At 34.9% G+C, this 19,086-nt stretch overlaps 1 protein-coding gene across 1 annotated transcript in view; it reads right to left on the bottom strand.

The window, feature by feature from the left end:
- Positions 1-19,086, bottom strand: part of LOC145673489 (ribitol-5-phosphate transferase FKTN-like) — a 55,144-nt gene that overhangs the window by 14,477 nt on the left and 21,581 nt on the right. Inside the window, exon 5 of the mRNA XM_081743238.1 lies at positions 14,998-15,260. Within this exon, the coding sequence (XP_081599364.1) occupies positions 14,998-15,260 (263 nt within the window). The remainder of the gene's footprint in view (positions 1-14,997; positions 15,261-19,086) is intronic.

Raw genomic sequence — 19,086 nt, 5'->3', positions numbered from 1 at the left:
AAGAAAGGATAAATAAATGAAACATGGTAAGAGTTGTTTACTTTATACAATTTAATATCTAAATCTTGAATATTAATTTATAAGAAAATGTAAGGTACTATCTATGAGTCCACATAAAAAAAAATAATAATATTTACATTTCCCTGAAAATGCAGATTGAATAAATATGATATTCAAATATATGCGTAGTTTTATAGAATATTCTTTTTTATTTCATTTTTTATATTTTTAAATTTGAGTATATCAACGTAGTGTAACAGTGACTTAGGGTCTAGAAAGGATATCAATTACCAAGTGACAAAAACGTTCCTTATCGTGATACATATACTTACAGATGGAACTACATAAAGGAATTCTTTATTGAGGTTGTTACTCCCGACTTACAGAAACGACATATTCCCTTAGATGTGTGGGCTGGCCAGTGAGCAACAAACTCTTTCCTTGTATCATCACATGGTCACGTAGTAACAGATCGACATATTTTCACTTGAGGTTCGCCCAAGGTTTCTAAAGATCGTCTTCCTCGTTTAGGCTTTCCGCATGATACTAGTGCAGATGCAGTATCAGCCCGAAGCACTTTAAGATGTTTGGATGATTTCCCAAGTACGTTACACTCTCTTTTGTAAGGTAACCAGCTGTTTATAACAACTAAATCTAGCATGTACCCAAAAATTCTAAGACACCATCGTTTTGATTTTATTGGTGTACGGCAGAGTTCTATAAACATGTTTGACTTGTCTACACTTCTCATGTGTTTGCCTCAGAAGACAAGAAAAAATCTTTCTTATCTTCTGCCTCCCAAACAATTTTGTCTCATTGTTGGAAGAGTTGAGATTTTCATTACATCCTTCAAATATTGCATTAATTTTACACTTGTAAAAGTTATCAATGTGCACGACTAAAAACTCAGACTCCTCTCTCTTGAATGACGGTGATTTCCCGTAATTTTTCAGCAAGACGGAGCTCCACCTCACTATGCCTTATGTTCCCGCCAATGGCTCGAAAGACCATTTCCGGGACATTGGAATGGGCGACGGAGACGGATAGAGTGGGCCAGATTTTACGCCACTAGAGTTCTTCCTCTGTTATCATCTGAGGAACCTTATTTATGAAGAACCCATCCATGATATCCACCATCTGATGCTGAGAATTTTGCAATGTTGTGAAACCGTTGACATACTGTTGCGAATCCATGCGGATTGGCAGAGGCGCTTTGCAGTTTGTCTTGCTCAAGAAGGATAACACATAGAGCAAATAATGCTGTAATATCAAATTTTCACACTTTGTGACAAAATAACTTCTGAACCAATAACGGTAGATGAAATAGTCTGTATCACTGTTTCCCTGAAATTGAGGTCGTGTCAAATGATATCCCACATATCCCCTTCCATTTAAAAATCCAAAGTTGGATCCAAGATTCCGGCTTCCAAGATGGCCGCCAGGGCAACCATGTCAAACAATATGGTCCATTACCCACCCGAAAAACATATACCATGAACCAAATATGAATGCCAAGATGTTCCTGTGCTACAGGAGTCTTAACTGACTGATGCCTCACTCTGTGCTATATCTCAAGTATATAATCTGGATCTGAATCACTGAAAGTAAGTTCAGGTTCTGGATCCGAGGTTCCGCAATCCAATAGATTAGAAGAGAAAGAGAACACTATTGTTGGCCTTATGCTTAGTTTCCTTCCATAGAATATATCAACGGAGGTAAGTTCTTCATCCATTTTTGATGAAACACAGTCACCTGCAAAAATGTAAATAGCCTATCACAATATTTCTCCTTTGTATCTGACATGAGATTTCACAGTAAAACTTGTTTATACACACATATACATCTACATACATATATATAGAAAATCTAACGTGAAAAATAAACATAGTACTCTGTTTATTAGTCAAATTTTAAATTTCATACAGAGGCTCAGTATGAAATTTAAAATTTGCCTAATAAACAGAGTACTATGTTTATTTTTCACGTTAGATTTTCTATAAAAATATCAAAAGATACATCAATTAAGCTAGTCCAATATTTTGTATTTTTTCCTGTACAAAGTATCCGTTTGATACGTTACTGAACAATGTAACCGAATGGCTACGTAGTATATTTTTATCGTAAATAGTAATCAATTTTTGACATTATGCCGTTTTCATACTTGCACATTGTTGGGCAATGACTTACAAACAAGAACATATAGAGAAAAATAAAAACATAAACTGCTTACCTTCAGTATTTAATATTTTCTGTCTGCTTCCAGCACTGCTTGCAAAACAACAACATATCCACACACTACTTCCCGCATAAAATTAACCAGAGTTGTCACAAGGGGGCAATAGCTGCTCTCCCATCGCAGAAAGTATGTACACAAATAACTACAACGAACAATACCGAAATGTATCACTCTTCAACCCAATAGGCAAAATCAAAAAATGTGTAACCAAATGGTTACGAAAACTCGTTAAGGGTTAAAAGAATAATTTTATGTCATATATACTAAATTAAAACATTGCCGCATGTGTATAAAAATATATGACGGAATACGTTGTCACATCAAACCACAAAATTATGTAAATAAGGTTATTAGATAAATGAATAAACAGGCAACATAATCAAAATGCTAAAACATCAACAAAGCACTGTTCACAATTGAATCAGCTATTGCGAAAAGGCCATATGTCCATCTCCATCACATTTTCATTTTAGTGCAAATTTGAGACATACGCGAAGAAACGCGCATCCGCTGTGAAAAGACCAATTGTATAGTGACATTACGTTACATATCCTACACTACTGCCTCAATGTCTTCGATGCCATCGTACACGTCGAGCTTGTAATCCAAAGTTTTTTTTTTTTTTTTTTTTCTCCTCGGCAATTTACTTTGGTGGATATATAGCCTTTTCATAAATGACTGATTGAATGTAAATATCTACGAGCACACTAGAAAATCTCTAGGCAAACTTCTGCGGTAAAAAAGGTGAACAAAATTCTCAAGGTCACGCTGAACCTAAGTACGGGAAAATTAAAGTAAAAAAAAAAAAAAAAAGAAAAAAGAAAACCTTTTTGTTATTAGTAAAACTTCTATCCAAAGTTATATCTCAAATCAAGTAAATAGCTTCCCTAAATTATACTATTCTACTACTTTTTAATTTCGTTGATCAGTGGCCAAAGTTACACTTTAGTTTCGAAGTACTGACTTCAATTAAAAACTAACAATCATTAATATCAGTAAATCAAATAAAACACGAACATTTCACATTTATTTATACAATGAATACATCATAGTTTTTAAAACTTAATTTCCATTTTATATATCACTTTTAAAGGTAATAATTTGCGTTCTAATGTTATTTTCACGCAAAAAATAAAAAAGTATATTGTGGCAAATTAAACTGCAGATTACATCATTACAGTATATAAAAACTTTTTTATATATTACGCTATGTACATTGTAAGATCAAACCACGAAGTTCTCTAAACGTACACATTCCATTTTAAAAAGGTAATTCAAAAAAGATGCTAAATATTAAAGAAATTTTGCTTACAATTCCCAAAACTTTTAAGAATCAACTTTAAAAATTTGACAAAAGTTCTGGGTATACTTCATGAGTGAGAAAAGAAGAATACAAATATAAAGTAAAAAGATTTTTTTTTTAATTATGCAGTTAACAAGAATACAAATGAACAAATCTAAAAAAGATTCTATAAAACAGATTTAAACAAATCTTCAGTCAGATCAATGGATTTCCTAAATTATCTCATGGCACCAGCTTTTATCATTCTTGATTAGTTGCCTAAATTATGTTTTAATTCCACAGTAGACAAATAAGCAATTTAAGATTTGTTGCCCATGTAATACGTAACCTTTTAATCTCAATTCACAATTATTTGCACTTACATAAATTTATGATTCTAATTCTAATATATAAATTTTGTTAAACTCAAAAGTTCTACTCACAAAACGTGTCCAAACGTCTTATAATGCATTACTATGAAACATCATTATTGCATATTTAAACTATATTTACTTCGAGTTTCACTTGTTTTGTTACTTACGAAATACACAGAGTCAGTAATAAAAGATTTGTACAATTTCTAAATAATAATAATAATAATAATAATAATAATAATAATAATAATAATAATAATAATAATAATAATAATAATAATAATAATAATAATAATAATAATTACCTTAAGAGATTTTTCTTTTCTCATGTGTGATTATATTGGAACAATATGTTACCGAAAAGAAAAGCAATGAAAAGTTTGGATGCACTGCAAAGGACAGGATTCAATGCTTTTACCCCTCGGCTGTTTTTCCATTTTTTAATTCAGATTTGAAATGCACGCATGTTCTCGTAAGGGAAGTGACCTCTGTGCTCAAGAGACAACAAGCAAGTCATATAAAATGACTCTGGCTTCTTAATTATCGATGACATACACTTTCGATCCCGGTAAACGGGCAAAACTGCAAAGTAATTTTCTATGGATACTAAATAATCACAACGATTCAAAATTCGCACATTGAAGCTGAATTTGCATTTGGTGATAATATGGATAGGACGAAGGGAGGATACTTGTTGTCAAATGTAAGTTTGAATGGAAACTCTTTGATTGACTTACAGGCTTCAGCAATTGATTGGCAGTAACGACCTTTAAAAGGACATTTAATTTCAATAATATAATTTTCCTTTCCTTCTTGGCGAACTATGTCATCAGCAGATGCTGCAAGAAAAGGATGATTAATATCTATAAATAAACCGTAAGGACTCTCTTTTACCCCATATTTCTATTCATACTTGTCGACTGCTATTCTTTTCATGTTCTTTTTCCAATTGATTGCAAGGTTTGAATAACCAGAAGAGTATAACAGTCATTTTACTAATGGGAGTAATGGCGTTCTATTTTTTTTTTTTGGGGGGGGGGGGGGGATTTGTACAACCCGTTCGTCTGTTCATCTCTGGGAATAAGCTTGCAATCTTGTGTTCTTCTCAATCTCCTCTCGTTCAGTTGCACCAAATCGAATTCTCGATTAAAAAGTTTTCACATAGTTCTTTTAATTGTTGTGGTGCTGCGTCACAAGCTCTATAATCTAAATCAGGAGCTGAGTGATTGCCTCCAGTGCTTTTTCCAGCCACTTGGTGCTCACCTTCTTTCCCTAAATTTAATTTTCTTCGAGCTAGGCGTTCTTTCTTTTTAAAAAGAGTGTTTCTTCTTCTGAAGATAAGTCTCTGCAATGGTGAACATTTTTTACTGTTATATTTCTTTCTTAACAGATCGTTATGCCCTGGACTATTGTAAGAGAGTACTGCCGCAGACATCCTTTTAGTGTAGCTTCTTCCTCTTCCAAGATCAACCCTTTTTCCTCCAACAGGCATTTGAAAACAAGTGACATAAATGTTTCAGCAGCATTACTTGTTTTATTTTATATTACACTACCTGACAACTCTACTAGTCGGATCATCGCTTCATGTACCTGAGTATAAATACCTGCACTCTTCAAAAAATGAATATCAAATTGATCGCTTTCACTGCTTATAAAGTGTGATTCTTCATTGCATAAGGAGTGGTCCCCAAAATCATGCAGTGGAATAGCATGAAGTATTTGCTTGAATCGTTTTTCTTCTGGTGTATTGATTGCTCTCAACACTGTCTGTTTAACTACAACACGAGCTTTCATTAAAATTCTGTCTACTTTGGATTTTATTGCTTTTCTTACTTTTCAACCTGCTTGACCAGGAAATGCCTTAAATTTTCACTTATCGCAAAGTCTTTTCCGCAATTTCGCACAGCGTGGTTAGCACATTCTATCTTTTGAGGAACACGGCGTGAAACAGAAGCAAGTTTCTCTCTAATCTTTTTAACTGAAGACAAATCACTATCTCTGATTATTTGCGTCCACAGCACTTTGTGTTTATCTACAAGCCACTTAATTCCTTCAGGTAATATATGAGATTCCATTGCCGCAAATGAAAATTCTCAAATTTCTATTACACTTGTGCTCCTTTAATGGTCGACTTTTACATTCAGCCGTCTTACATTCTACGAAGGATTTATTTCGAACACCAACATAAAGTACGCGTTTTGTATGGTCATCGATAATGACTGCAACATCACTTTTAGAATCAAGGCTATACCCATAGGAACGTTTACACTATCCTCCATCAACAATTACACTTATTCAAGCATTTCCATTTTCGTCCACATTTCCTTTAGCAAAGGCTTTTGTCTTTTCTTCCTCAATTGCCTTTTCCAAAACCGAAATTTCCAGTTCTTTCATTAACTTTCCGCAGTCTTTCTTCGTACTTACGGTAAGTTTTAGAAGACATGAAAGGAACTTAAAGAACATCAAACAACTCTTCATTTTGGGAATGACCTATTTCCAGACTAACCGCTCCCCATACTGAGTCAAAATGCATTGACTCCGGTGAAGCTGTGCGAACGCATACCGTGTTTGACCAAAGTTCTTTACAGCACTTAAATCTCAATATGCTCATCATACCATAGTGTTGAGAGGATTCATGGACAATATATCCCCCGAAGTTACATTCCATTGAATGTGTTTCCACTAGAAAAATTTTGTCGACGAACACTAAAAGGTCAACTATTCTCCTACTGCATGGAATAGGTGTTTATTTAAATAATTTTTTTTTTGTTCGATTAACAACGTAGGAAGATCTTCTCCAGTATCACACTTCGACTCATAAGCTTGATAATTTATCTTGGGACTTCTCTCACTATTCTCAATGTCACATGTTAAATTTCAGTCACCTGTGATTTCTCAGAAGGGATTGCTTGTTGTACAATGTTTAAATCTTGCGCACTGAAACAAGAGAAAAAGTCAATTGACAGAAACATCCGAGAATCCAAATTATAAACTTGCCAGCATCGATTCTATTGAAAACTGGCCTACTTAAACAGATATACTAAACATTATTTCTGCATAAAAAATAAGTCGTAACAGTTTCGATAACTTAACGTTATCTTCATCAGACGTGATTATTTCTGCAATAAAAGCCATCGCATGTAATAAAATATCTATCACAGTTTGCTATCAGAAGACTGTGATTTTAATGTAATTAAAGTCGGCACGGTCAAATCATCCTCTGGCGGCTTCAAAGGAACCGGAACATCACTGAAGAAAAACATATATTTCTCTGTTACATGAGAAGGATATTCCAACAAGTCCTCCTAGTTGAACATAGTCTTTCGGTTGGCTTGCTAAAAAGAAAGCGATATTGCAATTTTCTATCCTCTTGAACAGAAACTGATGTACAAACTTTTCAACACGTTAATCTTTCTAGCTCCATGTTTTGCTATTTAATACGTTGGATTACTTAGAATGGCTAAAAATTTCTATGTTAGTGACACTATTAATATACGTAAGTTTAATGATACTAACAACGCGATCCGCCCGCGACACGCTCCTTCCGTTTATAGCTTGTTTGGAGAGCTATTTACAAATACTGTTATGGTAAACTTTCTGCTTGAATACAAAAGAAGCCCGTTGGGGGATGATTTGAATATGCCAAGTATATAAGATGCTATTACCCAGCAAACAAATCTATGGTATATTCTTTATTCCAAGTTTCATTTCTTCCGCTTATAACGCTACATACAGATAAGATCGCCACTTCAAGGAAAATTCGAAAACACCATCTATGTAGCAAAGTACGTAAAACAGAGATCTTTACTGTGAATCTACATTTACCCTTCTAATGGATACTGACCAACAAGGAGTTGTGCTGTTACCTTCTTTACTTCGTTTTGCAATCTGAACCCAGTGGCTATTTGTTATAAATTTCCTGAGTTTTCCAGACGAAAATGGCTTCCAATACGTGACAAAAACACAGGGTTTGCACAGCTCAATAAGTACATTTTAAACGAAATACAAAATGATTTGCAATATAGAATAATAATCGCAACGTTTTATTCATAAATCACTGAAAGTTGATATAGAAAGCAATGCACAGTACTAGCGTCTCCCGTATTTATGGGAGAATTAGATTTAATGGGCAACTTCTCTCTCTTTCTATCTTAGATTTATTGATTTTTGAAAACAACGGTAACAGACATCCTTCTCCTTACATGGCTAATATGCTGAAAGCTTATACAAAGCACAATAATAAGAAGTAAAATCACGGTATGTCTAGATTTAGCCATTTAAATATTTAAATATGGCAATATGTTCACAAAACAATGAGACAATTTGTTCGAGAAATGTATGTGGACGGAAATTTTTATTCTCAAAATGCGGACATGTCTGCAAAAATGCAAACGTATGGTAACCCTAGCCAACTTGTTTACAAATGCGGGAAAATTAAGTTTTGTTTCTGTAATATGAAACTGTGAAAGTTTACGTTAAGTTCACTGGAGTTTAATTAGGGTGAATCTAAATGTGCGGAATCTAATTTTTGTTCCTTCTTTGGCTATTAAAATAGTATAGGATTTTGTGACTAAAATTGCAAGAACAGTTACTAATACATATGCGGTAGTTTATGTTATGCATCAGATATATTGCAGGAATGCATTTGGAATTTGTTTCAAGTAAAAAGACAAAGACAAAGAAGAGATACTGGATACAGATATAGTGATTACACATAAAAATCTGCTCCTAGAAACGCTTTAGTAAACACTATTCAACACAGATTTTCTAACGGAGATATGAACAACCATTTTTGAACAGTTTTGGAGTGCTGAACACGAAAATAACAATGAAAAAGCGAGATTTGTTTTTGTTTTGAATTATAGAGGAGAAAAAGGTGACTAAAAATGACACTATTCCACAAATTTTAGTAGGTTTTGTGTAATGGAGACATAAGCAGCCATTATTGGATAAAGGTGCTCACGACAAATATGACAATGAAACAGCTGTGTTTTTGTCTTGATGCTATTGAGGAAAGAAAGGGGAAAAATAAGCATAATAGGAGATTTATGTATTTCTGCTGTTTTCATGTGCGAACTCCCAATATGTTCACAAATTCTGCATACTTTTTACAGCCACGCATACTATGGTCTTTGTACTGCTTTTAACCACAAAGTTAATGCCACTTTGTTCGAAGGGAAATGGAATATGCTAGGAATATAGGAAGAAAAGGGGTTTTCTAAACCTATCACGAAATCTGACAATTTTCGTAGCATCTTCCATTTCCCCTTCGAATACAGTGACATAAACTTTGTCAATACAACAGTATGAAGTTCTTAGTATACGCGGCCACGAAAAATGTCTAGGATTTGTGAACATATTGATTGATTCATTTTGAGTTTTACGTCCCGTTCAGCAGCGAGGCTATATGAGACGTGGACCTACTAATTAACGTGGAATCCGAACGACATGAGCTCCCGCCGGGAATCGAACCCGGGTCTTCCGCGCCAATGGCGCGTACACTAACCGCTTAGCCACGAAGGAGCTCTGTGAACATATTGAAGTTTCGATATGAAAATCGCAAAAATGCATACATTTCCTATTTTTGCTGGCTGGGGTCCCCTTTTCCCTCTATAACTTGAAACAAATACAAATCTCATATTTTCGTGCAATTTTCATGATTGACATCCTAAAATTATCCAAACATTGCTGCTTATGCTACCATTAGATAAAATTTCCTAATTTTTTTTTGTTTTGTTTTTTTGCTACAATTATTTCCTATCAAAAAATGAACTCTTGATACTAGTCCTCGTATCAAGTATAAGACAACGTATCAAGTAGTATAAGACAACGAAAACACTAACAGCTAAGAAACAGTAACTTGAAAAAAAGTCTTATGTTTTGCTAAATGTATATTACGAAAACGAAAATGGAAAGAAACGATCTACAATGGACTCATGGGTTACGAACTTACGTTCCGTTAAGACTGATTGTGAACTAAAATTATTTGTTTTATTGATTTTAATATAAAGACAATTAATCAGTTTTAACAGAGAAACATATATTATTATTATTATTACATTTTTAATGTCTTCTTTTTTGCGATGAAGAATATTACAATGAAATTAAAATTATCTTTAATTAGTTTAATTATCGTTAATTAGCCATAATGAGTGCTAAAATAACAGAAAGTGCAAAAAGAACAAAAACTAAAATCTGATTTAAACTACTCGCTAAGCAACACAATACGTTTATTGTAAAAAATATTAACGTGTAAGTTTCGCCAACTATCCACTTGGCTTCATCAGACGCTATCTAAAAAGCTAAAAATTTTGAATATACCACTCTGACAAATAATGTTTATAGCAGCATTACTGACTGCGTGCGATTATGAATAGAGATATATGTGTGTGTACATTCATACCCTTGAAACATCGTTTGTGAACTAAGGGAAAAATTCTTCGTAAAATTTGTTCATGAATCTATTTATTCTGAAAAGAGGATTTTATGAGATAAGAGTCCACTGTACCAGTTCTCTTTTTAAGCTCAACTTTTAAAGAACATCCAACTAATAAAACTATTTTCACTTCAAATTAGTATTTATTTGTATTTTGTATAAAAACACCTAGAAGATTAAGTTTTCCTTGAATTACGTTTCCTCACACACAATCAATTTAATGAAAATTGCTACAGTCCCGTAACAAGTTTTCCTAAAATTGAGATCTAATCGAATCGTTATTTCATTTCTGAACGATTAATTCATTTCACTTCATACAAATCGCTAAGACCATTCTCAAGATGGAAATTGGCCACTAACTAAGAATAGGATTTTATGATTTAGGATTTAGATTTCTGGGCTTTCGGCATCTAAGGCCATTTAGCCTTTCACGTTTTGAGGGATGACGTCCCTTGGCGAGCACACAATCCGGGAAAAGGGAAGAAAGGATTGGGGAAGGAGGAAAGCGGCCTGGGACCTATAAGTTAGGTACCAAACCGGCATTTGCCTGATGTGAATGAGGAAAACCCAGGGAAACCTCATTCAGGGTGGCTAGCCTGAAAAAACGTTTTACACCGGAAATCAAACTCGGGACCGTTCGCACCGCAGGCGAGAGCGTTAGCGACTACGCTACGCAGGGTCACTAACTAAGAATAGGGAATGGCCAACCCACGCACTGGTCACTAGTGATATTCGGGTATTTCGTTAGCAAAATCCTCAAACTAGACATAAATATTTTATATTTCAAAAATAACTGTCACAATTAAGAAAAATAATTCAGTACGAATTGGCCAACGAAACTACTCTGGACATAACTAAAAATAATGTTCTTAATGACTTCTTTCACACCTGCTTTTCAATACTGACAGCCACAAACAGACACAGTTACGGAAAGATGAAATACAAAATGTCACACGGATTGTAATACGTAGGATATGTATGAGACGAGAATGTCTCGAGGCTGGTGTCATTTCGAAAACTACGATATTCAACAAGAAGCCTTTTGGGGAATTAGACGCTCGAACTTTCGAGACGAGACAAGACGGCTCGGGAAATGTCATCGGCTTGTCTTGAATGACTCGAAATACTCTTAGTCTTCAAAATTATTTCCAAAGAAGTATTCATTCAGAAAGAGCTATCTGTATGGGAACGAGTACCAGCATTTATTACTTTAAAAGAGGTTCTGTCTAATCATAATATTTAAGGTAAGGCGGTTGCTACCTCTTTGCTGAATCGAGTCTTTACTTATCTAATAACATTGGATTTAAAAAAAAAAAAAAATTCTCAGTAATTAATGAGCAAATCCTTACAAAAAATTGCATGGAGTCAGGTTGGTAATAAAGGATTGGTCTTACGGGCTTATAATTTTACTACAAGCCTTCAAATAACTTTTTCATTTCCCCCTTTTCTTTGTGAAGTTTGCAACATCACGTTAACGAAACACTGTTCTCGCTTTCTCTCTCCCAGCAGGTTGTGGTAACTTGGACGAGCACTGAAAATTGTTTACAGCTGAGGGACAACAACAATATATTTATGACTTTTCTGAGGTGGCTTTAAAGGCTTTGGACTTTGGAGCGTGCGTTCGTTTTCTTTGCTGAAGTGGAAAAGCGAGAACAGCTTTGTTCTTCTTTCATACACACATATATATTTGCCATGTGTATATGTTTGTAGGAGTGTTCCTTTGAATAAAGGTATTTCTAGTGTAGATGTATGCGAATGCCACTTTATTGTAACTTCCCTCTTTGTCAAAAAATGAGTAGACATAAATTTTTTGAGCCCCGGTAAGAGCAAATGTGGTTCGGATCTCACGTTAAACTAGAGATCTACATTTTATATAGCTTAACTGGTGAACGAAATGCTAAACACAAATCCAACAACAATAATCCAAGAAATAATCTGCTAATAGTCTGCTGTAGCTTAGTGGTTCTATTATACTCTATGAGGTATTTATTGGTAAACTTCTAAATTTATTTTCTGGCTCAATTTAAAATAAATTAAATGGTTTGTAATACCAATAATTAAGTTTTTTAAATAACGAATAGTGGTCAAAACAGAACTTAACAGAACATGTTACTGGTCAAGTTTATTTTTAAATTAAACTCAATAATGTAAAACAATGTGAATATTTATTGTTTACATAACAAGTTTGCGTTTATTTTTGTAAACTGCTTAGCTAAAGCTTCTTATGCGATATGCAAATTTTCATTCAGCCTTCATATCAGCTTTCGGCCCCAACAAATAAGCAAAACGCTAAGGTTTCTTCAAAATCAAATAGACAAGAGGACTTTCGGAAGACTGGGCGTCTTTATGTCATGCAACAAATTACACATACTCTCCAGTTCACAGTGACTTTGATTATTATATTATTATTATTATTATTATTATTATTATTATTATTATTATTATTATTATTATTATTATTATTATTATTATTATTATTATTATTAAAAATTCTAGGGGTCGCTCTTCGTTTAAAAAAAAAAGCTGTAAACAGCAATTGAATTTTCATGAAGTTCTTTATTTTTAGTTAATAGTTTATCCATTTTATTTGATGTTAGAAGGTGAATTTTGAGGAAGAAAATATAAAAGAAATAAAACAGAAGTCGAATTACTCGAATTTTCCATTCAAAATGTTCCGCCAAAACGGCTTTAGAGATACTGGAAACAGAAAATAGTTTCAAATCAGTCGGTAAGTACTTTAAATATATATTTTTAAAAAACAGAATAGTGTGTGCAGTCTAAATACTATAAGTTAGAGGAGCCAACCCACAGAATAAGGAATGCACATGAGACGAGACGAGCTCGACAAATCTGCAACTGCCTCACGATGCTTGATCAATGCCAAAAAACTTATTACAGAGAATAGAATCCATTAGTATGTACACTAACTAGAAATGCATTTGTGTAACGAAAGATTTTTTTTAAAGAAATAGTTCGTTTTAAATTTTTTTCATATACATAAAGATAACTATTAGCAGTAATTTAGCATAACACATTCTAGAACACTATTAAAAATTATGAAAGTAAGAACTGAATTTTATTATTATTCCAATATGCTGTCTGCACTGGTCTATTGGTTCCCGTGAGGTCACCGAAGTTAAATAGCGCTTAGCCTGCTCAGTATTCTTTTGCGTAAATTCAGATAGTAGCGACAGTGCAGCGTTCAAACAACGTCGTAAAGGAAAATGAAGCAGTGATTGAAAGAAAGAAAACATTCTGGCGAACGGAAACCGATATGGTGATCACATACTTCTCCCAAGTTACGGGTGTTCAAGGCTTATTATTAGTTTACACAGAAAACTGACTTTCTACGTGTGCTAATTCTTAGGTCACTCACAATTTTAATAACTACTGCAAAACATACTTTATAATTGTATAACTCAAGTATAAGACCTCGAAATACTTGAAATGCAAGAGGCTCTTTCTAGTTTTGAGAGCAAGCACAAAACTTCGCTGAAGCGGTACACTCAACAAATACGTTGAAACCCTAAGGTTTCAGCAAAAACAATAAATACACCAACCCCTCCTTTCCCGTGTCATATATCTTACAGACGGGGACTCACGATTGAAATTAGCCTCAAGAAATAAGAAATGTCAATTCCACAGCTGATAGGGACAGGGCTCTTAAAACCCTATTTTAAACAGCTTGTCCAAATTTCTTGCACACTGCTGAAAGAGAGAGAAACACATACCGCGCTGCTGCAAATCTTCAAGTGAGAAAAAAAAGGAGGGTGGGGAATTGGATTACTTAATTAAAGGCTTGTAGTAGAATTATAAATCTGTAGGTCCAATCCTTTATTATTCACCTGACTCCACACAAATTTTTGTGATGATTGGTTCATTGCTAGCTGAGAAAAACTGAAGAAAAGTTCCAATGTTATTAGATGGGGGAAAAGTCGACTCAAAGCAAGGTGTGGAAAGAGGTACAGTACAAACAGCCTTAATATAATCAAAATGTTCTTTGAGGCTAATTTCAATCGTAAGTCCCCTTCTGTAAGATGTAAATTTCACCACATTTACCTGATTGTTAGCCCGAGAGTAACTATATTTATCACGAGACCGGGAAAGCTTTAGTTCTTATATATATAGGTTATTTTTAAAAAGTACTGAACAAATGGTATAATGGAGAAAATAACACGACGACTAACTTTCAACAGATAAGTCACCGAGTGTCATATATAATTATAAAAATAGAGACGTCTAGCAGTTTTAGAATGGGCAGTGCAAGTTTATCGCATGTGACGTAAGTAAAGAGTGTACAGAATTATGGTTAAGGAAAATGTAGGAAAGAAACCTTTGGGTAGACCAATATAAAGATAAATCTCACGAAAATGTGTAACTACAACCTTGCGTAGATTGCACTGGCACAAGATAGAATGTTATGGCTCGCTTTAGTTTGTATGGTTATAATCTTCCGTTTCTGAAGACAAAGGAGTTATATACTTTGCTTATTGTATATGAGTGCCGAAAAGAAACTCTGGAAAGCGGAAACAATGGAAACCGAAATTTAAAGACAGAAACATCACACTGATTTTGCCTCAAACCATTTCCCTCATAAGAAATCTTTTATTTCTAAAATGAAAAGTCATTCTGTTTGTTATAAGAATAAAAAATATGACGAACTACCCACCTAAGCAAGTTCCACTGCTTATCCAAAATGGCACTTTTACGTTATCAAGAAGAGTTTTAGCTTTGGAGAGAATCTTCCATGCACGATGATTAAATCTTAATGCTTCTGCGCTGGTGTCCTTCCCATACAGTTTATAGAACACTTTGGCTCTTCTTGCACTACACTCAATAAATCTTGTATTCTTAGCTTCTTTCAAGAAATTGTCAATATCTCTGGGAACTAAAACAGATAGGCCATCCATCAAAATCGATGACGTGGAAAATCTGAAAAGGTATGGATTTATAACAATCTCTCAAAATGAATTTCAAAAGTATTCGATTAATCTGAATTTTAAAGATTTCAGAAGGCAAATGATACACTGTTCATTGTTTATTTCATTAAGTTGTTCAATAAGTAAGATTAAGAATAATGAAAGTGAAGGAAGAAAACAAATGGAAGTAGTAGCAGTTATAATACAGGGTGTCTACTAAAATTACAAAATGAAATTTATTAACTTTTTCGTGACCTTTTCTTTACCAAATCATAAAATTTCCTAACATTTTCAAGAGCGAATTCGGGTGCGAATTAGGCCGAATTTTCATCCATGCGATAGACACGTACTTTGCTTACGATTTGGTAGCGTCTAAAGCCGATCATAGACATTTTTGGTGGTGAATTTTGACGTTTTATAGAACAAAATTTTCCAATCTGTACTTACATTTGCACAGTTAGAAAAAAAATCGTGACCCAAAAGCTAAATTTCGTGACTTTTTCGTGACTTTCATGACCGTTTTCTGATTTCGTGACTTTCGTGACCGTTAGACACCCTGTAATATCATGACTATTATTATTGTTACCATTGCAAGGTAACCAAGAACTTCTTGACGTTTCATTCGATGAAGCGCTCACAGAGAGGACACGAAGTGACTTACTCACCAGTACAGATGAGGGAGGGTTAATGTGATTATTGTCCTGCGCCAATAAGCACATTGCGCACACACACACAACTACTTCAGCTCGTCCAGTGTAGAAGAGAAATCAAGGTATCGAAGAGCTCGTTCGTGGTTGTTTGCTGCATGACTGTAAGGTGGCCTGTCAGCAGCCGCATGAAGTCGTCAGATACTTCAGACACTGGGAAGGATGCATAAAGAACCGCACCGACAGGCACTGGTTCCAGAAGTTCACATCAGAAGATTTAAGTCCACAGTGGGTAATCCCAGGTGTTGGATGACCAGACCTTGAAAGCAGTTATACAAGAGGATAACAATCAAACGTGTGGCCGAACGCATCCAGGTTTCGAAGAAAACAATTCCATTTCTTCTGCGCCATATAGGAAAGGTGTACAGGTGGACCAAGTGGATACCACACCCATTGTTGGCAGCCAACAAGTAATAACAAGTGACTGTTTGTCGTGATACCGCAAAACACTCATATTTGGCTTAGTGTTCACGAGTGACGAAAAGTGGGTTCAAGCGTACCAGACATAAACTGTTACCACGTAATTCTATGCCTTACACCTCAAGATCACTTCTGCACTCACGCAAAAACAAACTGTATCTGGTGGACTAGCCGAAAGAGTGGTGTATTGTGAGCTCCCACTACCAGGTTACATAATCATTACGGACTCGCAGCAGTTGCAACGGAGCACCATGCATTACAGCAGGAGTCAGACTTGGGTAACCGCAGTGTGTGTTCAATGAAACACACACAGCACGAACGACGAGATACAATTCACGAGGATACTCGCAGCACCCTAGCACCATCAGATACCGCATGTTCCATTCCCTGGACAACCACCTCCGTGGGAAATCCTTGAATAATGAGTCATACTTGCAGCAAGTATCTACAGACGTCTTTGCGACCAAGACCCCAAAATTTTATCGCCACGGCACTGCGCAGATGCAAGAATGCTGGCAAAGGCTGCTGGATGCTGATGGAGATTTCTTCGAAACTAACACTAAGTACTATGTGCTGTATGTCTGTTTCTGACGATCACGAACGGCAAGAACGTTTTGGGTTACTTCCTAATAAAAGCTACTTTGAACCCATGGCAATTTCATCCTAAGCTTTAGTCTCGTAACTGTATCTTTAACGTTTTTCGCGCCGCACCAGTAGAATTTCCCAAGCTAGGAAAAAGGAACATTGAAACTTACGAGAAACAGTAAAACAGAAAGGAAAAGAAAAACATCAGCAGCTGGGGTTTACTTCTGAATCTATTATTACCAGCCTCTTGCCACTATAATCGCGTCAGGTGTGAAATCATAGTCATGTACCTTACCTTACGCGGTTATGTAATAACAACCGGTTCACGAGGCTGTTGAAGAATTTCTCCTGCATGCAGGTTTGTTTTTGCTTCTTTTCGTCTTGCTTTTATTAATATTATCAGACAACGAAACTGTCATATTAAAATGAAGCAATGGAACTTAGAATAGTAAATGAAACTGCAAGAAATAAGACAAAGAAACAAAAAGTACGATTATGTTCACAAAATGAGCAGTACGGACGAAAGACAAATACAACATTAACGCCGTCCTAAACGTTATCGAACATTTCAATATTCAGGACACTGCACTAAAACGTGCCGAAGAGACTTAGAAGGACGATTCGGTCAAAAAATAGGGACTGTAAATTAACTCTGCAAAAGTAAGATTCTGTCGAATGAGAGTACATGAAACGGAAGATAAGCAATAGTAGCTAGCCGAGACAATTAATGAACAGGATATTATTGCTTAAGATTTGTGCGAGCAGACGAATAGGCGACACGTTTAAATGTTCCTGGAATGAAACTACGCAATGAAAGTAGGCTTATATGGATGGAAAAGAGCAAATATTGTTACTTGTGTGATGTGGGTTAAGGATTATTATTTTCCTACTATACATTTCGCAAACACTACTGTTTACTTATTCATGCAACCTCCGTATTTCTCCTTGAACTGCTTCTTACTTCATTGTTTTCTTCTTTCTTCAATTTTTCTTGTGTTCGGTAAAAAAGAATAACTTTAGCACTTAAGGTCGAAATTTAATAGACAATAGACTTTTTTTTTTTGCTTTTCTGAGGAATTAGAAAACTATACACAGAAGTTTCATCTTTTCCAATGAAACAATGTTTCCATGTCCTTTAAGTTAGGTGGATGTTTAGTGAAGAGCGATGAATCGAACGCCAAGGAGATTTCGATGCCTTGACAATAGTTACAAGATTTTGTTGTTTGTTGTAATTTATAATGTAGTCCCATTGCTTGTCTATACTATCCTAATCCAGGTTTAGTTTGGATCTTTAGGATGAAGAATAATTAATACCTATCTTTTTCTATAAGGGAAGAAGTTTTCGTGCAAAATGTTTAATAAAATGCTTAGATTCATTTAGGTGTTTTGATTTTCACACCATTCGATTCAGCACACTTCACTACACATCCACCTAGTTTAATGTTACTGGTTATGGAAACAATGTCTGTTTCAACAGGAAAGATGGAAGTTCTGTGTGCACTTTTCCACTTCCTCAGAAAAGTTAGTAAGGATACTATCTACTAAATGTCGACCTTAAATGTTAAAGTTATTCTTTTTGCTGAACATAATAAGAAGAAAAGGAGAAAAAAGAAAGAAAAAACAAATAAAATGAATTAAAAAACTATTGAAGAAGTAAAAAAATGAAAGCTTTCAGTTTAACGTCTCACGATTATGCCTTTAGACTAAGGGAGACGATAATTCAAGCAAGTGAATAATGATGGAGTAATTGGTGGAATGAGAAAATGGGAGGAAACGGGAGTACCCCGAGGAAACTCACAGACAGGATGTTATCCACCACAAACGTACTTTGCCAGGGATCGAACAAGGACCCCACGCACCAGAGGTAAGCGCTCTACCACTGAGCCACCGTGTCCCCAACCCCAGTTCAAGAAGTAATCCGGAGGTCTATATGAATAAGCAAACGGTTAAGTTTGCGAAATATATACTGTATATCGTAGGGAAATAATAAAATAATAATCCTTGATGCGTCACACACATTACAATGTTAGCTCTCTTACATAAATTAGTGCGTTAATATGCATACATTGATGTATTATTCTATAGATAGTGTCTGCCATCCAAAACATTTTTACGTTCTATTGTGTG

This window comes from Thermobia domestica, chromosome 16 (genome assembly GCF_964235325.1).
Source record: "Thermobia domestica chromosome 16, izTheDome1.hap1.1, whole genome shotgun sequence".
NCBI classification, from domain to species: Eukaryota; Metazoa; Arthropoda; class Insecta; order Zygentoma; family Lepismatidae; genus Thermobia; species Thermobia domestica.
The sequence above is the reverse complement of the archived record's forward strand: the minus strand, read 5'-3'. Positions and strand labels throughout refer to the sequence as shown.